Genomic DNA, 14,488 nt, shown 5'->3' with positions numbered 1-14,488 from the left:
TGTGCAAACGGCTCAAAGGACTTCTTAGCCTCAGGACGGTGAGCAATTGGTAGGGACCTCAGCTGTCCATTTTAACCAAAACAGTCGTCTCAAATTCTCATAATGGGGCTGAATTGAATACTATCAAGCACATCTAAGACTGCTTGAACGGCGATAGCCCTACGTTGCATCAATATTGCTATTCTAGAATGCATGAGCTTCCTCAATCTCTGTTCAACCATTGCTGGCAAGATGGAAAAACTACCCACTCCCTGACTCCCTCTGTCATGTACCACAGGTAAATTAGAAATCCAGTAAACCACTTCGGCCTCGATCGGTTTCCACAGCTTGTTCGAATCAACCAAGGGAAGATAGCTTTTCTTCGTGGGAAGATGTTGCGTTCTTTGACTCGGCGTCCATGACAGCTTCGGACTTCATTTCTTCGTCCATGGCCTGCTCGAAGTCCAAAGCCACGGCGTCTCCGAACTTGGCCCCCAATTCTTCAAGAGAAATTCCTGTAGTCTTGTGGAAAGGTCAGATGAACTTCGTAGAGTGGCAAAACATCGACCGGGAGCTGGACCTACCTCTGGCAGATAGAACATGCAGGGAGTGACAAGAACAAAGGTCACCGCAATAAATACCATGTAGTATTTCCAGCCGATTGACGCAAATGCTTGAGCAGCTGGTGCAGTGGACCAGATGGAGAAAACGTAAAATCCAAAGTACGAAATGGCAGCACCTTTGCTGCGCAAGTGAGTTGGCCAAATCTCGCAGCCGTAAACATAGCCCGTGCACTCCAAAGTCGAGGTGAACCACCAGGCAATGATGAAGTAGATGGCCACGGCAGCTTCTGTGCCGGCAAGATTGTGACCGTCCAGGTAGTGCGCTTGAAGGGCCGCTTCTACTGCGAGAAGAATGATCATGCCCCAGCCTCCGGCGACTAGATGATGAGGGTCAGCAATCCTTCTTTGCTCAAAGGAAATATGACTCACCGATAAGCTTCACTCGGCCAATCCTGTCGATTAGGTAGATGTTGAAAAAGCAACCGATGAACAAGCAGACAGTCCACACTAGACTTAGGGCGAGCTGCAAGACGGTTCCGTAGCCCAGGGCACCAAAGAGTCTCGGCGTCAGGTTTGCGAGGACTGTGATGCCCGTAGACTGTGCCATGCTCCAAACCAGAAGGGTGCAGATGAGTCTCTTTCGCAGGGACGGGGTTCGTAGGATGTGCAGCCAACTGGTGGGCAATGAACGATCCAGCTCCACTTGTGCCATAATCTGATGCAACTCGGCGTGTGCAACTCTGCCATGAGGGTCATCGGCGGTCTTGTGAATGCTCACGAGAATTCTGCCGGCCTCGTCAGAACGGCCGTGCTCGACGAGCCAACGCGGAGACTCGGGCAACGAGATCAAGGACACAAGCAGGGCAAGAGCGACACTGGTGGCGATGATGAAGTTGAGGCGCCACTGGTAGTCTTCTGACACAAAGTGGAAGCCCAGCGCTGCGCATGAGGAGAGGATGTAGCCCAACACGATAAAGTTCCCCTGAAGACCAACCAGCAGACCACGGCTGTGGGCAGGGGAGATTTCGCTAAGATAGACAGGTGTGTTGCTAATCACCATGCCTGCCCCGAAGCCAGTTATGTACCGACCCACAAGGAACATAGCAATGTGCACAGCACCAGCCTGGAGCGCGTTTCCCGCCATGAGCAACATCGCAGCCACGGCTGTCGCGCTCTTTCGGCCCCATCGGTTGGAGATGTAAGCTTGCAAGATTGCACCGAGGAGAGCACAGCCAAAGAACCTGGGCATCGACCGTCAGACAGTTCAAACATAACAACTTTAAGGAGTGGCAGGAACAGCATATTGGGGAGGGCTTTACCCAGATACAATGCCGTCGATGAGGGCACTGGCATTGGAACCGCTCAAGAATTTTGCGAGAAACGTGACCTGAGCAAAAGACCCAGCGATGACGTTGTTAGAATATCCGTAGTTGAAGCTTGCCAATGTCGCTGCAAGAATGAGCTGTCGGTTGTCAGCGGCCGCCTCCGGTCACTGCGAAGCAGACATCGATAGCGAGGACATACCAGTAGATTTTTTCGACTTGTCTCGCCTTTCAACCCGCCAGCGTTGAAGTAACCTGCCATTGAGAATAGCGGATACAGTTTTAATTATGTTTTGGCTGTCAAGGGGAAGCAGAAAGAGGAGAGTGAGAATGGAAATGGGAGGGCAAAGGGGCAGCGTTGAACCCTCAAGAGCCTTGCTGAAGGGGTAGCGGAATGGATGTATTATATGTTTATGACTCGGTCGTCTTCAAACTCTCCATTGGGCGGACTATGGTGTACCTACCAGGGGCAAACTTTGAGAATCCCCCAGAAAAACAAGCGAGACTCCCCCGCCCAGGCCTGGGCTGGGCGTGCTCGTAATCCGGAGACGCAGGAATGCGGGAGACACCATTACAGCTCCGGACCCCAGTGAAGGACCAACACAGCCGGTCGTAATTTGCACGAAGATGGGCCGCAATTAGTGTTGTTTTTAGAGTTGGGAAGGCAAGGCGAGGCAAGGCGAGGCAAGGCGAGGTCAGCCGCTGGTCGAGATGGCCGCTTTTCCCCGACACAGGTGGCTAGCCCCCTTTGCCCTTCTCTACCTTTTCCCACATCCGTTCAACCACGGCAGGCTCCTGTTATGAGGCAGGGTGTCCGAAAATGGCCCCTGAGAGCTCGACTTCCGGTCGGAACGCTAAGACGGCGGTGTATAAAGCCTCCGTACGGTATTAACGGTATAGTTCGAGGGAGCTCATCGTTGTCGGCCATCTCGAAGTGGATCAAAATGGCACGTCCGTGGACTCATCTAATTCGTTTCATTGCCAAAGAGGATGGCCGCATCCATCTTGGGCAAATTAACCCCGAAAAGTTTCCAGATGTTGGCTTGGCCGTTTTCGAAGGAAAGAGTGTCGATGCAAAGGTTATCTCCGGGTCAGTGTACGATGGTGTGGTAACGGATCGAACTCTTCATGTTGCTCAGGTGAGTTTCAGCCGCAACGAGAATCACGTCCCTGCCATTTCCAAGGGGGAAAAAAAATACTACGATCCTTGCCCGAACAATGCACTGACTGGACGCATTCGACGAATAGCTGCTGCCACCTGTGACCGTCGAGCAGACGCCATTGATCCGATGTCTAGGCCTCAACTACAGAGATCATGCAAAGGAGGCCAACATGCCGATCCCTGACGTCCCAGTGCTCTTCATCAAGCCACGAACTAGCTTGAACGGGCCCTATCCAGCCAAAATCAATATCCCCAAAATCGCTCAGGACGACACAGCTGACTATGAGGCTGAACTGACCTTCATTCTGTCCAAGGATGGTCGAGACATCCCTGAGTCGGACGCAATGGACTATGTTCTCGGGTACACTTGTGGCAACGATGTCAGCGCGAGAACCCAACAGCTGAAGAATAGCCAATGGAACTTTGGCAAGGGTGAGAATTCTCGACTAGAACGTTGGAGCGCTCGATCGGCTAATGTCTGGTTCTAATAGGTATGGATGGATCAGCTCCAATCGGGCCTGTCCTCGTTTCCCCAAAGGCAATCCCGAATCCGCACGGATTGAACATAGTTGCAACACACAACGCAAACACGGTCCAAGAGACAAACACAAGGTGAGATGAAGACCGGACTTGGACTTGCTAAGTGGCTTGTTACAATCCAAGTCCTTGACTGACCACCGGTCTATTGACAGGGAGATGATCTTCAACATTCCCAAGACTTTGGCGTATTTGTCGAGTGGTACCACCTTAGAGAGAGGCACCATAGTTATGACAGGGACAGGCCCCGGAATTGGCATGACCCGCAACCCAAAAGTAGTGCTTCGACACGGAGACGACATGAGGGTGTGGATTGAGAGTATTGGGACGTTGGTAAATGAGGTATACTACGAGTGATGAAACCCATTGGATGCAAGACTAGAACTGGAAATAGTCTCTATGCTTGATATCTTAGCGGTACTATAGATTTGGAGTAATTTCGGATCGCTTCTTGCGGCTGGGCCAGCCATATGACGAGGACGCAACCGTGTTTGATGATCCTGTGTCCCGAAATTTAAAGCTCGGCGTCAGAGAATAAATGTCCAAGGGTATGGTAGCGATCATCTGTCTGTGGATTGGTTTCTAAGGTTACACTGGTCCGATCGGCGGTGCCTGGTCAATATGGCCATTGAAGGCTTGCGATCGGTGAATCTCTTGCTTTTGAACCACATGTTTCACATCCGCCAACATCTCGTTGAAGATCGCCGAGGACTCGAAAGTTTCCCAACACTTCCTAGTTCTCGTCCTTAAAAGGGTAAACAGGTAGTCAGGGACCATTCTCTCGGTACACAGGGATTCGGGTAGTTTGTGAAGCTACTGACCGAATATAGAGACTAGCCATATTGACGTCCAGACATTCCTTGAGAACGGCAAAACTTTGAATGGTAATAAGAGGGGAATTCTCTGACGCTTCCACTCGATCAACGGCAGCAGACAGAGTTCCCAGAAGCTGTTTTCGATGACCTTCGGGGGCCCAAAAGTGAACTACAACGACGAAGCTGTCTTTGGCGTCTTTGTCCTTATCATCGGGGCGCGTCAAGAAGCCGTAATGCATGTCATAGTAGTGGAGGTCATAGTCTGGGCTTCCAAGCCCTTGAACGTGCCGGAGTAGTTTGTCATCATCGACCTTTTTCATTTCTCGCTTGAACACGTCTGAAGCAGGATGACCGATGAAGAAGCCGATGGGATGTCGGTAGCCTTCTAGACCCCAGAGTGTATCCGGTTCTCCATCAACGTCTTGTCCCCAATAGTAGGACGTAGAGTAGGGTTCAGTGGCAGAAACCTCGCACAATGGGACCAGCCTTTCCTTCCACTACAACAAGCATAGCATTATTAGCCGACCACTTACTTCAATCAAAATAATTTGGTAGACATATTGAAGAATCACGACTCATACCTTAGGGAATGCCCCGTCGGACCCGACAACCCGTGCCAGGACGAAGAAATCCGGCATTGATGTTGATGCTATAAGAATGGGAGTCAAAGTTCTGTACTCGTCTGGGAAAGTGATACTTCAAGGTATCTTTGAGCATGGAGTCTTATGCACATCTATTGCTGACAACCCATGTGCAGAAGCGTTCACCTTTCGCGTCCATTTTCTTTACTTATCTGGTCAGAGGTGGTACCAACCGGAGCCTCTTCGCCCTCCCTTGACCTTCATGGGGTGGCCCATCTCGTCCTCTACTCAAAATGGGGCCTGCAGTGGGGGAGTTGGGGATGTGCGAAAGCTCCGGAATCCAGATCCATGCCCCCTATGTGAACTGCGAAGATGGTCCGAACTGGCTCCGCCGTCGAGTCTGGGGTATTCCCGCAGAGATTGCCAGACCAGTGATCCATTGCGCTTGATCGGCCTGTAAACGATGAAAATAAAGGACGTCAATCCAACATCCAGATTAGATGAAGGTATTTCAAACCTCTGCCTCAATGACCGATCAAACCGGATTTTCATTTTGGCATTTTGAGATTTCATAGACCGTTGTAAGTTGATTGATGGTCATTATTGCTCATGATGCTTAACCTCAATGGTGCTTTTGCACTTCGATCAATATCGATCACAGGAGTCGCTGTGGGTGTTTTGTTCACATGGGCCATTTATCGTCTACTACAAGTGGGAAGTCGAGACAAGCGATATCCTCCGGGTCCTCCAACTATACCAATCCTGGGTAATTTGCACCTGGTACCCAAGTCCGGTCTGGGAAAGAAGTAAGCCTACCGGTACACGGTTTCACACCTGCCAGTGGGAAAGCTGACGCAAAAACGGGCAGGCTCAAGGAATGGGGAGAAACCTATGGCGGTGTCTACTCTCTTAAATTTGGAACGGGTACTGTCATAGTTTTGTTCGATCGCAAGGCCATCAACCATCTACTCGATAAGAAGGGCATCATCTATTCCGAACGGCCGCAGAGCTATGTTCCATTTCTTGTCACAGGAGGTGACAGCTTTGCATTTATGAACAGTACACCTTTATGGAGAGCTGAGAGAAAAGTGGCCGTTCACAATTTATCGGTATGTGCTGTAGCTTTCCCAGCTCTCAGAGGGGCGCTTTGCTAACAAACAGGCAGCCGAAGATGCTGGAAGAAAAGGTTAGGCATATCCAGGACGCAGAGTATGTCCTATATCTCCTGTCAGCCTTATTCATCACCAGATCTGCTAACCTCAGCCTAGGTCGGTGGTGCTTCTTGCGGATATCCTAGATAGGCCTGAAGGATATTACAACCACATCAAAAGGACCACAGCGTCTGTGGCCAGCGTGGTGGTATTTGGACACCGAGGTCCCACTATAGACAATTTCTGGGCCCGTGTAACAAAGCAAATCTAGTCCTGCTTGATTGAAACTTACACTGATTTTCGATTCTAGGCCGTCTACGACGCAATGGATAATTACTCTGCAGCCCTAGAACCTGGTGCCAACCCTCCAGTGGATGAGTTCCCTTTCTTAAAATATATCCCTGAAAGCCTCGCCGCCTGGAAGAGACGTGCCAAAGGGTCGTACAAGTGTATGGACGACACTTGGAATGAGGCTCGACGCAGAGTTGACGCCCGACGAGAAAAGGGGATCAGACGCAACGCCATCATTGATTCTATCCTGGATGGCGAAAAGCATAGCGACTTGGATGTCACCTACAAGCAGATGAATCATTTCTTGGGCGTCGTTGTCGAAGGCGGAGCAGATACGACGGCGTCGGCCACCTTGACCTCGATGATGTATCTAGCTCTCCATCCAGAATTCCAGGAAAAGGCTCGTAAAGAATTGGATGCCGTGTGTGGCACGACCAGGTAAGTTATTACGAAAGCGTCGTCTACGTATGAAAAGCAAAGCTAACCTGACTCGCTAGATTGCCTTCGATTGACGACTTTGATGCGATACCCTATATCAACTGCTTAATCAAGGAGGCAATGAGAATTCACCCAGTGTCAGTACTAGCCTCTAATTTAGAGCGGTCTAAGTATGCGTGGTCCTAACAGCTCTTGTAACAGTCTTCCTCTTGGGGTGCCGCACCGAGTCAACCAGGATGACTGGTATGAAGGCATGCTGATCCCCAAGGACGCCACCGTCATCCTCCCGACTTGGGCAATGCATTTAAGCGAAACCCAAGGATACAAAGACCCTGAATCGTACAACCCCGACAGATTCTTAGGCTTTCCTAGATTTGCGGACAGCTACGCTGGTAGCCCCGACTTCCAGAGCCGCGACCACTATAGCTATGGCGCGGGTCGACGAATTTGTCCAGGTATCCATCTTGCCGAGAGAACCCAGTGGCGCCTGAATGCAAGAATTCTATGGGCTTTCGAAGTACAGCGAAAGGTCGACCCGAAGACTAGCAAGCCGATGCCAATCGATGTGAACAACTACCACGAAGGGATCTCCCATTGTCCTGCGGAATTCCCGATTGTTTTCAAAGCCAGAAGCCAGGCGCATATCGACGTTATAAGAAATGAAATGACTCACGCCAAAGAGTTCTTGAAGGCATGGGATGATTGAAGACTAGGCCTTTGTCCTTGTGTGCGTCCCAACGGGTCAGCACAGAAGGCTGAATTGATGGATTTCAAGTCTCAGATACTTTTTGGCTGGGAAGAGGTGTTGACAGCATTGTTACATCCGCAAACTCTTCAAGTCAGCGATCATTGTATAGAAACGTACAAGTCCAGCCAAGGCTCGACGTATGGAGCTCAGAATTACAGACTTTTGGAGCAACACTTTGAGCAACCAGCATGTCGTTTGAGGGTTCTAATCTCAGGACAATGAAGACTCTGTTATCTCGAGCATGCATTACTGAAATGCTCAGAGAATTTTTTCTAGCACGTGAACTTCCCTGGCCTAACAGTCCCATCAACTCCATGCGGAGATGTAGAGAGGCGAACCCACCCATTCGAAACTATTATTGGGGCAAAGTGGTTCCAGTAGATGCACACCGAAGTCGATCCGCGGGTCAAATTGCTCCGCATCTGTACCAATATCTCATCTGCTACAGAAAGTGGTCCGAGAGTTATGAGCAACTCCCCCGTTGAATAAAAGATTCAGCCTCACTTGTCTACGGTCTGAGAGCAATATAAGCTAAGTCTCTTGTCCCTCTTCGTGCTTCAAGAGCTGCTCAACAATTGAGACGAGAAGCATACCAACAAGAAAGGATCAAATCTCAAAAGGAACTAGCCGGTACCTTTTCGGTGTTAAGGATATCACCTTTTTTTTCTTCATTGAATTGGCGAACATTAAAGTGCGAGAGGCCAATCGCTATGGGTTTAGGGTTATCAGGGTAAGAACGGACAAGCACAAGGCCACCTTATCTTGTTTTCAAACTTGCCCAATAATCACACTCACCAGGATAGTGATGTTTGTGTACAATATAGCTGACCTCTGCGTGTTTCAAAGGGTGGCTTTAATCACCGGCGCAGGAGGCTCCATCGGGCGAGCAGTAGCGCTTGGATTTGCTCGACACGGAGTGACCGGCATCGCCGGCCTGGACGTCAGCAGCAAGGGGCTCCAAGGGACAGCTTCCGCCCTCTCTGCAGTATACCCAGCTGTCAAGTTCCTGCCCATCACCGCAGATTTGACCTCCGAGTCAGCCGTTGCGAACGCTGTCTCCCAGGTTGTTGCCGAGTTTGGAGCGATACATTATGCAGCCAACAATGCCGGCATAGGACGACCTTTTGGACCGACGCATGAGACAGACACAAAAGATTATGATTGCGTGATGGAGGTCAATGTTAAGGGCGTCTGGCTCTGTGAGAAATATGAACTAGAACAAATGCTCAAACAGGAACCTCGACAAGTCAATCCGAGCGTACCTGGGGTGTTGGAGCGAGGCTCGATCGTCGTTACAGCCTCTACCTTGGGACTGCGAGCTATGTCCAACCTGAGTGTTTATAACATGTCCAAACATGCAGTCCTAGGGCTGACCAGGACTGATGCCATCGATTATGGGAGAAAAGGCGTGCGCGTCAATGCAGTCTGCCCAGGGTTTGTCGACACCCCCTTATTGCTGGAGTCAACGAAGCAGGCCCTGGCAAGCACCATCGATAGGATACCACAAGGGAGACTGGCAATGCCGGAGGAAGTGGCAGACAGTGTCTGCTTTTTGGCCAGCGGTTTGGCAAGCCACATAATTGGGGTCGCTTTGCCAGTTGATGGTGGCTTTGTCGTCACCTAGCGTACACATGGGATGAAGCCTCCGAATTAAAGACTGCAACTCGATTCTAGAGGGATGACTAGTCTATCCGAGAACCAGATGAGCCACCATCCAGTCTTGATACTTGAAAAAAGGATTAGAATTCATTCCTGCAGGCATTCAAAAGCTCAAATCCGATGCCAATCCGCCGCGTACATTGGTCAATCAGAATTTCCGCATTGTACATACCACTGGTTCATGGTGCTTCCTTTGGCTTGTCGGGAGAACAGCCGAGGTTAGCGACCTGCCCTGCATAATTTGGAGCTCGCTTAGACTTCCAGGGCTTTAGCGGCCCAATCGCTTAGCAGCCAGAGGGCATCGTGGCAGTCAATCCAAACACTTAATTCCCCTTAATACTTCACTTTTGGCTAGGTAAATCCTTAACTTATAGCGGCCGTACTCCTGTTACTTTGTAGTTAGATGGCCTTGAGACTCTTGCCGCTATAGCAATAGCCGAGGCCCCGCATTTTGAGAAAAACTTCAAGTCTATGCTTCTCAAACATGCATCATTGTCATCCAAGATAGCCGAATAGACCAGAGCTATTCTATCCACATCGTGATCTTGCCAAGATGCCCGTGGAATTTGCATCTGATGGGCCCGCTGAAAAGCGACGGCGAAACTATAGGCGCGTTGGGGCACAGCTGGAGAAGAAGCGAGCTCAAGACCGAGAAGCCCAGCGAGCCTTTCGCAATCGCACCAAAGAGCTTGTCGCACAACAAGAGGCAGAAATTGCCCACTACAGAAATGCGACAGCTCACTTGCAGTCGCAGCTGCAAGCTGCACAAGATGCCCGGCGAATTGCACAGGAAAAGGCTGACCATCTCAATCAAGAGCTCGAACGCATGCTCAACACCTTAAGGATGTTGACCAGACCCTATGATCCTCGACCTCCGCTTCCACGAACTGGATTGGAACTTGACAACAATCTTTTCAGTATTCCTTCCAACCACTTGATTTCAGTTGGACATGATGGACCTATCGATCCTCTGGCAAACAGTTTTCGACTTCCACCGCTGACTCCACCGTCCATTTCCTCCACCGACCAGCTCGACCGCCCTTTGCCGTTCCCGGGTAGGACAGTGGACTCCATCCAAACGACAATCGAGTCAACAGAAGGACTTATGACAACCCCGATCTTTTGTGAATCCACATGCGCCCTTGACACCATCTTGATCAATTTTCTGACCACACAGCAATCAATGTCGGCAATGGGGCTCCAGGACCAAGCAGCCGGACCACCTGCACCAAATTTGTCCAGGGTGCTAGATTTGACCAGTTCTTGGCCCACCCATGCTCTATCCAGGGTGATATCGGACATCCTTTCACGGTTCGACGTAGTACGTGAGCTCCCGGAGAAGACGGCAGTGCACTGGACGTTCCACAATCTTTTAAGGGTCAGACGGTACCTCCCATCCCCATGCATTGTCCGTCGCGCAAAAGTCAACTAACAAAATCCTCAGTGGCAAATCCATCCCACCCAGCAAAATTACCTTCGGATCGTTCCCTGGCTTCGACCGCGGCCATGCCAACTGAGTATTCCTCATCCACCATGGATGACCTTGGTCCCATGGCCCGAGATGAGGGAGATCATGATTAGAGACTACCAAAGTTTCCATCAGCACGACTTTTTCCTCCCCTATACCTTGAAGCTCTCGGTTAATTGGACTGGCGGGAATTGCCTAACGGCGGATTTAGATCAAGCAGTGGTGGGTATTGAACCGAGCTTTGAGGGCCACATTGGCGATTTGGACAATTGGAGCTTAGGTACCTGCTTCGTGAATGCTTTTCCAAAGCTTCAAGGTACCTGCAGGATCAAAGACTGAATGCAAGCAAAGGACAGAGGCTTCTCCTTTGGTCGAGGAAATTCCTTGTGGAATGCCCTAATCTGGGGAACATTTCGACAAGTGATACTTGTACGGAGTATAATGAAACGATATATGCTGTTTGATTACCAGGTAGGCCGACTTTTCGCACTTTGGATAAGCATCTCCAACGTCTTCATGGCGCCTCGACAAAGTATGGCACATTTAATTAGTGGGCGGCTTCCTTAACGCGGAGAATCTACTTATAAGGCCCCCCCGGGGTCGGGGGGGAGGGCGTTTACATTTGGCGAGGCGGGTTGGGCGGAACTCCCTAGATATAGCGTTGCAGGGTCTGATCATGATCTCTCTTGGTCTTCGAGTCGTATTTTTACCCGCCGCAGACTTTGTCAATGTCGGTGTGTGCTACTTACTGGTGACCACTGCCTTCAGCCCGAGCTCACACCTCGTCCGTGGTAGCACGTTGCCTACCCATGACGAGAAGAAATGGGATAGAGGACTCGAGGGTTCGTGAGTACTGCGCCATGAATCCCTTCCCGCATTTCATCCAGAGTAGTTCGGTGTGCTAGAGCGTCGCAAATTCCTGCAGAGATAATGTCATCTTTATCATTGATTCGCAATTCCCTTAGAATCAAGTGGATTGCCCCATTGGAAAGGTCTCACATGCTTCGTCCCAAAAAGCATGACATAGGTCTCCTAGATCATGCTCCAAAGGCAGGAACTTCTGCGATATACTTTTCACGTAGCGCCACGAATCCTTTTCGAAGATCACAGATGAGTGTTGTAAATTCGCAGCAACTTACAAAACCTAGGGACTCCGACGCGCGGTAAGCCCGCCAATAACTGTTACCCATTGTAACAAGGCAAAGTGGCTGTGCTGGGCTGTGCTGGGCAGGGCTGGGCTGGTAGAGCGGTGACAGGGAGGAAAAGTTGGCAGAAAGGGGGTGCGGGACAGTTTACAGTGATGGCAGAGTGCCATTCTTTACAGTTTGGAGAAGAGTATCACGAATTCCATGGTTTTTGACGCCGTCTACCTAATACCTCAGTGTTTTATCAGTTCTGTCCTGTTCCTCGATGCTGCCGCTGTGCTAGGTGTTCGTAGCCCTAGCCGCTGCCCCTCTGGATGGTGTTGGTGGTGGTGTTGTCTTGTCAGTATCAACCAGAAACGCGTTCTCGATTCCCGATCTGCTGGACAGGCCTCTGTGCGTTGTTGCACGTGCACGCCGAACCATGAAGTGCTCTGTTACAATAGTAGTAGCTCTAATACTTACTTTATATAATAGTAAAGAGAGAAAGCTATGAGAGTCTCCTCTCACCCGAATTGGGTGAGAATAGACTCCTAAGCGTTGAGTCGTTATTAATAGGGTTCTATAGATAGATCAAGACGTTTTAGCTACTCCAGTTCTCGGTACCTACTATGTGGCGTAGGTCCCTGATAGTAGGTCGGTAGGTCGGTGTATAGGTATATACATAGGAGTTACGGTGTGTGTCATCAATTGCCCTCCCCATACGAGTACAGTAGCAATCCTGCCCCGCCGCTGCCCCCGGGTCGCGTGCCATATTTCCTTATGCGTCCAGATGATCTCAGGTACCAAAGGAGGACTGATCCTTTGTAAAAGCGTTCCCTTTCTTTTTGCTCTTGTAGCCACCTTTCTGAAACACAAACGTAAAACCCAATCTCGCATCTTCTTACTGCTTCGCCCCACTCGAGGAGACCCACGTGAAACTTCGATGTGTGTCAGGACGAATCCGGTGCGCTTCCCACCACAGACGACGGCGGCGGCGAATAGGTAAAACAAAAACAATCCACGTTCCATAGCAGCGGTCGAAGGGGTAGCCGCGCGGCGATGCTGTCAACACGGTTCGTGTCGTGATCCGAAAGACAACATGTTGCGAGATGGTGAATCAGACAAAGGCCATGCACCTTTCCCCGTTTTCCATGCTGCGCTTCGTATTTCCAATGCCGATTCCATAGCCGATTTGCGATTTGAAATGCACGTCTCTCATTTCCCATTCCTTTTCAAGCCCTTTTCAATGCGTTTCTGCAAAATTCACCTTGAAACAGACGTTGATATAGTACATGTTCTCGTCTCGCCAGCCTCCTGCACGTTCATACGAGAATGATACTCGTGTCCATGGCTGTCTGTCCTTCGTTCCTGGTTTCGATGTCCTTCTAGAACAAGGTCGCACGTTTGTCTAGACAATCCTAGTCTGAGAGAGCTCGCAAAGTGAATAGCAATAGCTCACATTGAACATGTTGTGCATGTTGCACTGTTTTGTGTGGTGCGCGCGATGGATTCAGCTGAGCGAAGATTCTCTAGTTGGACACCCCCACCGTCAGCGGCTCCGCAAGTGTCGCGTTTTCCTGGCGGAGTCGCTCGTGGCAATCGTGGACAGAGTCATCGGTAGTTGCATAAGTGGTGTTATTGGTGTAGATTGAAGATTTGGTTGAATCGCGCACCGGTTGTCGATAGACGCCGCCGACATAGCCTCTCTCGATGGCGAGATGCTTCAGGGGAGAGGGGTCGAATCGGCGAATAAACACCTCGTCCAAATCGCGGCTTTTTGGTGCGGAATATCGTCTGTATTCTTCGATACAAGCGTCAGGGGTCCATCCTGTCACCTTACGGAATGCTGCCGTGATGCAACCGCTTCGGTGTTTCCCTTTGTTGCAGTGGATGAGCATGGGATAGTTGGACGGATCGAGCATGAGTTCCACGACCTTGGATATGTCTGCGTCCGGAGTATAGACTTCTGCATCCTTGTTGGCAAGAACAGGGATGATATAATGCGTAATGCCGTGGGAGGTGATGAATTTCTGATAGTCGAGTGGGAGAGGCCCGGGAACCAGGGTCACAATGGTCTGGAGCCCGAGGTCGCCAAGGGTCTCAAAATGTGCATACTGGGGATAACTCGATCGGTAGAGTCCAGGGGCAATTACTTGGAAGTTGACCGGACGTCCAGTGCCGTCTGGAGTAGGTGGTTGAGATTGATCAAGTTGGATGGTCTTGGAGCTTGATGACACGTCCAGTTCAGCCAGAGACGCTGCAACATCTTCGGAAGTAACCGGTCGGTTGGACACTCTCTGGTCTTTGGAGCTCATTTTGCGATTTCCGAGAACAAGCGCGCTGAGCGAGATGGCCCGTCGTTTGGGGAGTAGTCGGTGGACAGAGATGTCGTTGGCTGCTGTGCGTTGTCCAAAGCTCGGGTTGTTAGAGTGGCTGTACAGGCAATCGATCTGGGTTGTTGACGAGGGAGGAAATGAGGAGTGATGTGAGGAAATGGACCTCCTGAAGTGGACTTTTATATAACTCCCGAGGGCCAAAGTGGGAAGGCGGCTGAACACCTTGAAGAGGTGGTTAGAGGGCCATCTTGCGTGGATGGAGTAGGTGTGCCAACGGATAGGCTGAGACCGAGATCTTGATCGACGACGGAGGT

The 14,488-nt window shown here is 50.4% G+C and overlaps 7 protein-coding genes across 7 annotated transcripts; 4 read left to right on the top strand and 3 right to left on the bottom strand.

Annotated features, from left to right (window-relative positions):
• Positions 1–336: 336 nt before the first annotated feature.
• On the bottom strand, positions 337–2,126 carry A1O5_11305 (uncharacterized protein; the record flags this gene model as incomplete). Its single annotated transcript, XM_007751877.1, has 5 exons — positions 337–501; positions 564–919; positions 972–1,783; positions 1,862–2,004; positions 2,067–2,126. 5 exons carry the CDS (start codon positions 2,124–2,126, stop codon positions 337–339), a joined length of 1,536 nt encoding a protein of 511 aa, XP_007750067.1.
• A 682-nt stretch (positions 2,127–2,808) lies between these two features.
• On the top strand, positions 2,809–3,920 carry A1O5_11304 (uncharacterized protein; the record flags this gene model as incomplete). The annotated part of the gene is made up of 4 exons (XM_007751876.1): positions 2,809–3,003; positions 3,113–3,458; positions 3,518–3,638; positions 3,719–3,920. The coding sequence occupies 4 exons, from the start codon at positions 2,809–2,811 to the stop codon at positions 3,918–3,920; spliced, it is 864 nt and encodes a 287-aa protein (XP_007750066.1).
• Positions 3,921–4,329: 409 nt separating this feature from the next.
• Positions 4,330–5,016, bottom strand: A1O5_11303 (uncharacterized protein; the record flags this gene model as incomplete). The annotated part of the gene is made up of 2 exons (XM_007751875.1): positions 4,330–4,875; positions 4,960–5,016. 2 exons carry the CDS (start codon positions 5,014–5,016, stop codon positions 4,330–4,332), a joined length of 603 nt encoding a protein of 200 aa, XP_007750065.1.
• Positions 5,017–5,571: 555 nt separating this feature from the next.
• On the top strand, positions 5,572–7,545 carry A1O5_11302 (uncharacterized protein; the record flags this gene model as incomplete). The annotated part of the gene is made up of 7 exons (XM_007751874.1): positions 5,572–5,765; positions 5,828–6,068; positions 6,125–6,168; positions 6,228–6,363; positions 6,421–6,839; positions 6,899–6,976; positions 7,041–7,545. The coding sequence occupies 7 exons, from the start codon at positions 5,572–5,574 to the stop codon at positions 7,543–7,545; spliced, it is 1,617 nt and encodes a 538-aa protein (XP_007750064.1).
• Positions 7,546–8,392: 847 nt separating this feature from the next.
• Positions 8,393–9,211, top strand: A1O5_11301 (uncharacterized protein; the record flags this gene model as incomplete). Its single annotated transcript, XM_007751873.1, has 1 exon — positions 8,393–9,211. One exon carries the CDS (start codon positions 8,393–8,395, stop codon positions 9,209–9,211), a length of 819 nt encoding a protein of 272 aa, XP_007750063.1.
• Positions 9,212–9,799: 588 nt separating this feature from the next.
• On the top strand, positions 9,800–10,763 carry A1O5_11300 (uncharacterized protein; the record flags this gene model as incomplete). Its single annotated transcript, XM_007751872.1, has 2 exons — positions 9,800–10,632; positions 10,691–10,763. 2 exons carry the CDS (start codon positions 9,800–9,802, stop codon positions 10,761–10,763), a joined length of 906 nt encoding a protein of 301 aa, XP_007750062.1.
• Positions 10,764–13,367: 2,604 nt separating this feature from the next.
• Positions 13,368–14,153, bottom strand: A1O5_11299 (uncharacterized protein; the record flags this gene model as incomplete). Its single annotated transcript, XM_007751871.1, has 1 exon — positions 13,368–14,153. One exon carries the CDS (start codon positions 14,151–14,153, stop codon positions 13,368–13,370), a length of 786 nt encoding a protein of 261 aa, XP_007750061.1.
• Positions 14,154–14,488: the final 335 nt, after the last annotated feature.

The sequence above is a fragment of the Cladophialophora psammophila genome (assembly GCF_000585535.1).
Source record: "Cladophialophora psammophila CBS 110553 chromosome Unknown aczJe-supercont1.25, whole genome shotgun sequence".
Lineage (NCBI taxonomy): Eukaryota > Fungi > Ascomycota > Eurotiomycetes > Chaetothyriales > Herpotrichiellaceae > Cladophialophora > Cladophialophora psammophila.
Note: the sequence above shows the minus strand (reverse complement) of the source record. Positions and strands in the feature narration are given on the sequence as shown.